This window comes from Eschrichtius robustus, chromosome 7 (genome assembly GCF_028021215.1).
Source record: "Eschrichtius robustus isolate mEscRob2 chromosome 7, mEscRob2.pri, whole genome shotgun sequence".
Lineage (NCBI taxonomy): Eukaryota > Metazoa > Chordata > Mammalia > Artiodactyla > Eschrichtiidae > Eschrichtius > Eschrichtius robustus.
The window spans coordinates 78528166-78537822 of NC_090830.1; the positions used below are offsets into that span (position 1 = coordinate 78528166).

Below are 9657 nucleotides of genomic sequence, written 5' to 3' on the forward strand. Positions count from 1 at the left end.
TATCACTTTCCTTCCAGTACTTCCTGCCAGGATTAGCGGCTCCCGCGAAGTGGCCGGCTGAGGCGGCCGCTGAGCTGCGCATGCGCCATGGGCCCCTGTGGCGTAGGACCTCGTCCCGTCGCGACTCACCGCAAGGCGGGGACTGTTGTTGAGGGGCTTCGGCCGTCAGAGTAGACATGGGGGCCGGCCGCACGGGGGCTGTGCTTGCTGCCCTGGGAGTACTTAGTGTCTGTGCGGCCAGCGGCTCAAGGCCCGTGGCAGAGGGGGAGACCGGCGGGGAGGTGGAGTGGGCGGAGCCGTGGGACGGCGCAGTTTTCCGGCCTCCCTCCGCGCTGGGCGCAGTGGGGGTGGCGCGCGGTCCGGGGACCCCGCGGCCGGGGAGGGGGGAGGCGGTGGACCTGCCGGTGCTGCTATGGTGGAGCCCAGGGCTGTTTCCTCACTTCCCGGGCGACTCGGAGCGCATCGAGTGCGCGCGCGGCGCGTGCGTGGCGTCCCGGGACCGACGGGTGCGGGGAGACTCGCGGACGCGCGCGCTGCTCTTCTACGGCACCGACTTCCGCGCGTCCGAAGCGCCGCTGCCGCGCTTGGCGCACCAGAGCTGGGCGCTCCTGCACGAGGAGTCGCCCCTCAACAACTTCTTGCTGAGCCACAGTCCGGGCATCCGCCTCTTCAATCTTACCGCCACCTTCAGCCGTCACTCGGACTACCCGCTGCCGCTGCAGTGGCTGCCCGGGACCGCCTATCTGCGCCGCGCGGCGCCTCCGCTCCCGGAACGCGCGGACTGGCGCCGCCGGGGCTACGCGCCGCTGCTCTATCTGCAGTCCCACTGCGACGTGCCTGCGGACCGAGACCGCTACGTGCGCGAGCTCATGCGCTACATCCCGGTGGGTGAGGGCGGGGCGGGAAGGGGAGGGTGGCGCGCCGGGCTGAGGCCGCGACCCCTGGTGGCCAGGCCGACGTGCCATACCTTCTTCTTTTTTTTTTTTTTTAACATTTTTATTGGAGTATAGTTGCTTTACAATGGTGTGTTAGTTTCTGCTTTATAACAAAATGAATCAGTTATACATATACATGTATCCCCGTATCTCTTTCCTCTTGCGTCTCCCTCCCTCCCTCCCACCCTCCCTATCCCACCCTTCTAGCTGGTCACAAAGCACCGAGCTGATCTCCCTGTGCTATGCGACTGCTTCCCACTAGCTATCTATTTTACACTTGGTAGTGTATATATGTCCATATATACATTACCCATACCTTCTTGACGGCCGTGCTGTACCCCACTCAGGTGGACTCATATGGGAAATGCCTGAAGAATCGGGAGCTGCCCACGCCGCGGCTACAGGACACAGCCACAGCCACCACTGAGGATCCAGAACTCTTGGCCTTCTTGTCCCGCTATAAGTTTCATTTGGCCCTCGAAAATGCCATCTGTGACGACTACATGACGGAAAAACTGTGGCGCCCCATGCACCTCGGTGCTGTGCCTGTGTATCGCGGCTCTCCCTCTGTGAGGGACTGGGTGCCCAACAATCACTCCATCATCCTCATTGACGACTTTGAGTCGCCGCAGAAGCTGGCAGAGTTTATTGACTTTCTGGACAAAAATGATGAGGAATATATGAAATACCTGGCATACAAGCAACCTGGGGGCATCACCAACCAGTTCCTTCTGGATAGTCTGAAGCAGCGGGAGTGGGGAGTGAATGATCCTTTACTGCCTAACTACCTTAACGGCTTCGAGTGTTTCGTCTGTGACCACGAACTGGCTCGGCTGGATGCCGAGAAGGCCCATGCAGCCTCTCCTGGGGACATCCCTGTCCCTGAGCCTCATATTGCCCAGCCCTCACACATGGACTGCCCAGTGCCCACACCTGGCTTTGGCAGTGTGGAAGAGATTCCTGAGAATGACAGGTAAGGGTAGCTGGGGTCCCCTGTGGCTGTCAAATCAAATGATTTATTGACTTCCTTCCTGCAGGCAATAAATTAGCACTAGGTGCTGAGGGGATGTTGTATAAGGAACTTATGACGTGGGATCACTCTGCCTTTAAGGTATCAAGAGTCTAGTTGTGGGGATAAGACAAACTGTGAAAGCTCAGTAAAAGATGTGAGATATCATTCAGGGCAACAACATACGAAAATCAGCTTTTGTAAACAATGTTTGCAGTAGTGGTTCAAAAAAAGCTTCAACTAGAGCAGAGGGCCCGTTCAGGGAAGCAATGGGGGAGAGACAAAGCTGGGCCACGTTGTACATATTCTGAATACTAGGCTCTGGAGCTGGACTGTCCTGAAAATCAACTCAGCTATTTATTGAGCACCTTCAGCATGGTGGGGCTGGGGATGAGAAATACAGAAGTGAGTATTCTGAGGGAGGTTTGTCTGCAACAATCAGGATTTATACCTGTTAACCTGGTGTAACTATTAACAGCACCTCCTTTCACTCTTAAAATTACCCTGATTTGGATGATAAATTATATGTTTGTCCTAGACAGGGTAGAAGGGATGCTTTCAAAGGATGATTAACAATGGTGGGCAGTGTGGATTGGAAGGGAAGTGAGGGGGCTGCTGCAGTAGGTGGCAGAAGGTGGTGACATTGGGAAACAAGGTCAGCATGGGAGGTGGGGTGGGGAAATGTTGAAGCCATTTGCAGCAAACCACACCTGTTGGGGGAGGGGTGATAAAAGATTATTAGCCTTGAGGGCTTCCCTGGTGGCGCAGTGGTTGAGAATCTGCCTGCTAATGCAGGGGACACGGGTGCGAGCCCTGGGCTGGGAAGATCCCACATGCCACGGAGCAACTAGGCCCGTGAGCCACAACTACTGAGCCTGCCCGTCTGGAGCCTGTGCGCTGCAACAAGAGAGGCCGCGACAGTGAGAGGCCCGCGCACCGCGATGAAGAGTGGCCCCCACTCGCCGCAACTAGAGAAAGCCCTAGCACAGAAACGAAGACCCAACATAGCAATCAATCAATCAATAAATCAATAAATAAACCTTTAAAAAAAAAAAAAAAGATTATTAGCCTTGAGAAAGAGAGGCTGCTAGAATGTCCTGCAGAGATCACCTTGGACAGTGGATGGCAGCAGAGGGCTGGCACAGTTTGGTCCTGGGAGTGGAGATAATTTGTATCCAGTAATTTACATCAAGTAATTTGTATCTAGTTTGTGCTGAACATAATATTATGATTTATCAGAGGAAAAGTGTAACACATTAAAAAAAGAGAAACATTCAGGTTGTGTCTCATCAAGATACTGGATACTATTGCAGTTTCATTTTGGTTATTGAAATAGGTGTAACATAAAAGGTAACCGTCTAAATATGCCCCCTTGCTTTTCTTAGGGAGATTACTGTGTCCATAGTTTGGCCCCTGTCCTGCCTGCCTCTTAATTCCCCCCACATTTGGGGACGAAGAGCAGGCAAGTCAGGAAATTTAACTCATTGGGGGAGGGGGGGGTGTTGTGTGATAAATTTGTGTTTGTGGCTTACTGCCTGTCACTTGGACTAGTACTGGGTTTACTTCACATTTCCTTCCCTCAAAGCAGATCCCTCATCCTAGCCAGAAACCACTGTATCTGCTTAAGATTTCTTTGGCCATTCAGAGAAAGGTAGGACTCATAGCTGTGCTGAGGTTCCATAATCCAACTCCCATTTTGATGTTTCAGCTGGAAGGAGATGTGGCTGCAAGATTATTGGCAAGGCCTGGACCAGGGGGAAGCTCTCACTGCCATGATCCACAACAATGAGACACTGCAGAGGAAATTTTGGGATTACCTAACTGAGATCTTCATGAAAAGGAACCAAAATCTCTAATTACTCTTGCAAGAGTCCTTAACTTGATAGAGCTAAGGAGATGGAAGTCCTTATTCTACCATGGGACATGAAGGGTATCTGCTATGCAAGTTCTTAATGAACACTGTCTTACCATGAATTCAAAGAATAAGTTATATCTACTGATATTTTATCCTAAAGATGTGTAGCCAGGGTCTCAGTCTATGGTAATAGGGCCTCTCCTCAAGGAGAGATGGAGGCATCCAGTTCTTGGTTTAGTGGGAACCAGAAGCCTGAAACACCCATTTGATTAAAGGTGCTGATCAACAAAAATTTTAAAGAACTGCTTATTTCTCTAGCCATATCATCCTCTCAGTCATGATTGGGACAACACGTTAGTACTTGGCTGTGAATGAGGTAAGATGGGCCAGGTTTAGCGTCTTTAGAAAACTACTGTGCTATTCCTCAAACCACTCATTATTCAGTACCTTTCCCAATCTCTTTTCCTCATCTCTTGCTTTATAAACTGTTATGTTGGTGGTGAAGCAAAACTCCTGGTGGGTTGTATTCTGGCTCTCTGGAGTTGTATTTTTTATATCATTTACTTTGCTTTTCATGTCAACCTTTTCATTTTGAATGGCTTTTTCTTTCCTGGTTTTCCACAATTTCCGTTGGAGACCGAGTAGCCTTGCCACTATTTCCACATTCGTTTTCCCCAGCATTAAACTGCCTATAGATTTGACAGCTTTTCTTACTGCTGGTTTGCTTCTTATCTAGGGCATATCTGAAATTCCTTCTCAACTCATGAGTAGAAAGATTCAGTGGCTAATAAATGTCATGCCAATTTAATGAATTGTCCTGCTCTATTTTAGATTAGAGATGGAGACTCAGGCTGGAAATGACAGCAGAAAAAGCTATAATGATTTTGAAATGTTGAAATAGACCAATGTGAATCTAAGTGCAGATTTTTATAAGTCCTTGATCTCTTCTGTCTGCCTAATGAACTCTTCTATTATTTTTATATGCTACAAAAGTCCATTTTCCCCCAAAACTCATGAAATTATGGCAGAAAAAAACAGCCCAGCAATATAGCTCTAGTAAGTCTCTCATATTCTGTGGCACTTTTCACTTTAAGTGGGATAAATATTCCAACTTCATTCATTCTATTACTGTTAACAATGCACAACTTTATAGTACTTACTGAGACTACATTTTGATGGAGCCCACCCACCTAAGCTCAAGGGCATGAGAAGCGAAGCAAGACATTTAAGCCATCACAAGTGGCTGGCTAAATAAAAAGTTGTTAGTCAGATTTAGGGAGGTAGCCAGACCCTTCTCTTGCTGTGGTTTAAACATACAGCTTAATGGACAGGGAGACCATTTGCTTTTTCTGGGGCAGTGGAACAAGAAAGAATACCTTGGATCTTAGAACTACCCTGGTTGTAATATTGTATTAATGAGTTATCACTAGAGAAGTTCCATAGCTTATCAATATGTCTGGTTTAACTTAGTGTGTGTGTATGTATGTATATATACACACATTAATTTACAAACATATATATATATATAGTTGTAAAGACTGAAGAGGAAGATGATGCTTATGACTTCAGTACAGACTATGTATAATAGAATCTTGTCCTTCTATAAGATTTTGTTGGTTTTTAATATTTTGAGCAGACTGCTAAGCTGTTCTGTGTGTGATATACCAGCTTGTTTTTTTTTAAAATTAATTTTATTTTTTTAAATTTTTGGCTGTGTTGGGTCTTCGTTGCTGTGTGCGGGCTTTCTCTAGTTGCAGCGAGTGGGGGCTACTCTTCGTTGTGATGAGTGGGCTTCTCATTGCGGTGGCTTCTTATTGCGGTGCCTTCTCTTGTTGCGGAGCATGCACTCAGCTTCAGTAGCTGTAGTTGTGGCACGGGGGCTCTAGAGCGCAGGCTCAGTAGTTGTGGCGCAGGGGCTTAGCTGCTCCACGGCATGTGGGATCTTCCCGGGACCAGGGCTCGAACCCGTGTCCCCTGCATTGGCAGGCAGATTCTTAACCACTGTGCCACCAGAGAAGCCCACCAGCTTGTTTTTAAATTTAAGAAATCCAAAGCTAACATCAAGTGTTTATTTAAAAAAATAATGGCACCTGCTTGGAATGGGGTGAAGATTTACAGAGAATTTACAATTTTTGGCTGACATGAAACTATATAATATACTGCAAAATGGAAATTCTGTAACAGACCTCACAAGAAACATTTATATATATGGGGTGCTCATATATTGTATATATATGAGATGCTTCAACAACTAGGGTCCTAAAGATGTGGCCAAGCAAAGCTATAATTTAGGCTGGGTTTCACTGCCAGGGTGGTTCTTTTTTCTTTTCCTTTTTTTTTTTTTTGGCTGTGCCGCGTGGCTTGTGGGACCTCAGTTCCCCGACCGGGGACTGAACCCGGGCCCTTGGCAGTGAAAGCACAGAGTCCCAACCACTGTACCACCAGGGAACTCCCTTTTTTTCATTTTATTTAATAAAAAATGCCCTTCATAACAGCATGGAAAGTTTTCTGTTTGGACTTTTGCAGAAAAGAATAAGAGAGAAAGACAGACCTTCGAAAATCCTTATGTTAAAATTTGATATAGTAAGTACTCTTACAAAAGAAGCCAAATTCAGGACTCTGATTTCTAAGCTTGCAATCTATTTAAATGCAGATGCTGGTTTATATAGTGCAAAATACATTATTACCCAAGTGCAAAATACGGTTAGGACTCGAATTTCATTATGTGCAATGAAAAGGGTAGGTGATGGTTATGCAAGGTGTAGAATCATCCCTACCTCTCCTGTCTAATTACACCAGTTCACACTGGCATTACCTCAGCACTTTTATGTACAAAGTAGGCCAGTTTTTTATGAATGATTGTGGCTGGAGACTCATGCCTGCTTTGTGGTCAGTGCTTCCCAGACTTTCTCCTTTATTCCTCTTACCATAAAAGTATTCAAAACCAGGTGCTACATTTCCACAAGGGAAAGCAGAACCAGGAATAGCCACATGGCTGTCTAACTAAAGGCTTCACTTTCTCTGTGGAGAAAGCAAGCAATGTGAATTTTCTCTGGTTTGGGGCCCAGCCTGCTCTGTATACAGTAGCAGGCTTGGGGTTATTGGTGGTAGAAGTTCTGATAGGAATTAGCTTTATTTGTGTTGCTGCAGTGGGGGTGGAGCATGGGGCTCATGCCTTTATTATTCCTGAGTTGCTGCTTCTTAGCACAGGTTTAATTTTGTATAATAAATGGCTTCTTTTTAAACAGTGTCTTCTGCTTGGTTTTATTTCTGGGGTAAAGATGGTAAAGCTAGAGACTTGCCAAAATATTTCAAACATTTGTTCATTTAACAAGTATTTATTGGCACTACTCTAGGCCTTGGGGATACAGCACTGAACAAGATAGACAAGGTCCCTTGTCTCATGATGCTTACATTTTAAATGGATGTTGGGGGGTAAGGCTGTAAACAAACAATAAATGAACAAGATAATCCAGACTATGATAGGTGCTCTGAAGAAAATAAAACAGGTTGATGGTGGTTTGGATGGAAGTCAGGGAAGTCCTGTCTGACATGAACTGGGACTCAATAGAAGAAAAAGAACCAGTCATGCAGAGATAAATGGGAAGATTCCAAACATCTGTGATAAGTGATTAGCACACACTAAATATTGCTTCTCCATAGTAGTCATCTTATGAACTACAAGCTTGTCCAAGTTATGCTTCCATTACCAGAGACATTTCTTGGAGCTCATGTGTAAATGCCTTGAGAATGAGTGGTTCATCTTTGGACTGAGTTTTGTGAACAGCTAAAAGTCACTTGGCGGGGGTGGGGTGGGGGCGGGGTTGGGGGAAGAAAGTATCTTAGAACCAAGTCTGATTAAAGCTAGGCATCATAATTGAAGGGCCAAGTGTATAAATAGGAATGGTACTGCTAAGTATCTTCAGAGGATTGGCGAGAGGATTAAGTAAAACGATGAATGCGAGAAAGTGCTTAAACCTCACCCAATCCAGTGAGATCACTACAAATGAACAAATGATATCTAAGCAGCAGCAGCTGTTAGAGTAAATGAGCCTATTTTTCTTCCGGCTTCGGAGTGGCTCTAAAGGTAATCAAAACCAACAGTTCTTAAAGGTTTATTAAAATAAAATCATTCCCAACGTAGCATCTTAAACTCTGATATTTTGATTCGCTCCCATCCTCTCTGCCCTTGCCTATGTCAAGCACCCTCTAATCCAGACTTTACCACCAGAAACTAGAGTCCATTGATCAGGCCTCTTTCCTGGGTGTTCCCGGCCCAGTACTGCCCCAAGACTTCAGAGCCCGGAGCCCACAAGAGTCAGCGTAGATTCACGAAGGAGTCCCAAAGACTCTCCGCCTAACCTGCACGCGGGTCTGCACCAGCCGGGATCCGAACCCCGCATCAAGGCGACCCCGCCAAGAAAAGAAAAAGGTGCATGCTGGGGCGGGAGCACGGGGGCGGAGGGGGGGAAGAGGTTGTCGCCGAGTCTCGTCGAGCTCGTAGGGGTCACGCAGGGTCACGCACGGCGCCGCAGAGCCTGCCGGGAGCTCGGTGAGCAATGGCGACGCCCAGTCTCCGGGGTCGGTTAGCACGGTTTGGAAACCCGCGGAAGCCCATACTGAAGCCCAATAAGCCCCTCATCCTAGCTAACCATGTCGGGGAACGGCGCCGGGAGAAGGGCGGTGAGCAGTCGGAGCCGTGGAGGCCCCAGAGCGGAAGTCGGAGGAGTGCAGAGGGCTGCTGGGTGGGAGGGCCGGAAGGTAAGGGTCTCCTGTGACTGAGGGTCCCCGCGTTCTGCTCCTCCAGAGGCGACTTGTATCACGGAGATGTCAGTAATGATGGCTTGCTGGAAGCAGAATGAATTCCGCGACGAAGCTTGCAAAAAAGAGATCCAGGACTTCTTCGATTGTGTTTCGAGAGCTGAGGTGACAGGAGGCTCCTGGGGTGCCCTTTTGGGAGGAAAATGGGGGGCATACAGTAATGGTTCTTACTGCCTCTTGCTAGGAGATAAGAAAGTCCCTCTCATTCTAAAAGGGCGAGGAAATTTTTGGAAGCTACTTGAGTCACGCCAAAGTGGGAAAGGTTACCGTTTTGAAGGCATTGTGATCTTGAGCGATTTGTTTCACTGCTTTTAGCTTTACCTGGTGCAGAATGAGGTTAATATTAATATCCACCTTACAGAATTTTGTGAGTGTCAAGTGAAGAGATGAATGGGAAAACCACTTTGTAAAGTTTAAATTGCTGTTCAAATAGACATTATTGTCTGAAGTAGAACTAAAGATAGTAAAGGACAGGTTGTTTGGTTTCCAGCCTAGACTTAATTGCCAGCTGGCGTGGTAGCTTCAGATCATACAGTCATTCTTGAGTCCCAAGTCCTTTTGATGAAAGGGGACTGGGAAGATGACAGAGATCTCCAGGCTGGTTAATACCTTAGTGTGATTTGGGGTGTTGTGAGAACTGTTAGCTTAGGTTAGGGCCAACTTTGGAGCTGTCATTTTAATTTTTGTTCTGTGTTTTCAGGCAGCCCGAAAAGTGAGATCAATCCAGGAGGACCTGGGAGAGTTGGGGAGTTTGCCCCCCAAGAAATTGAATAAGTTGTTATGTAGGTTTCCTAACAAACCTCATGTCAGCTGAAAATGGAGAAGCATTTTCAATGACTGGACTGTAGCTTCTGAGAACTATGCAGAGGCATTTTAGAGATATTTGCACTGCTATGCTCTCTTTGAAGAGTAGGATGCAAAACACTTTCTTTTACCCTTTGGAATCATTATGTGGGTGGAAATTATGCTTTATGTTGAAATAAAATCCTCTGAAGAGAACTTGGCCTTTTGTTGTGGATTAGGTACTCCCACCATAG

General features: G+C 46.9%; 2 protein-coding genes across 2 annotated transcripts; both read left to right on the top strand.

Moving 5' to 3' along the window:
- The first annotated feature begins 94 nt into the window (after window positions 1-94).
- On the top strand, window positions 95-4091 carry FUT11 (fucosyltransferase 11). Its single transcript, XM_068547850.1, has 3 exons — window positions 95-884; window positions 1283-1908; window positions 3653-4091. The coding sequence occupies exons 1-3, from the start codon at window positions 177-179 to the stop codon at window positions 3798-3800; spliced, it is 1482 nt and encodes a 493-aa protein (XP_068403951.1). The 5' UTR covers window positions 95-176; the 3' UTR covers window positions 3801-4091.
- Window positions 4092-8340: 4249 nt separating this feature from the next.
- On the top strand, window positions 8341-9619 carry CHCHD1 (coiled-coil-helix-coiled-coil-helix domain containing 1). Its single transcript, XM_068548879.1, has 3 exons — window positions 8341-8482; window positions 8607-8725; window positions 9321-9619. Exons 1-3 carry the CDS (start codon window positions 8359-8361, stop codon window positions 9432-9434), a joined length of 357 nt encoding a protein of 118 aa, XP_068404980.1. The 5' UTR covers window positions 8341-8358; the 3' UTR covers window positions 9435-9619.
- The last annotated feature ends 38 nt before the right edge of the window (window positions 9620-9657 follow it).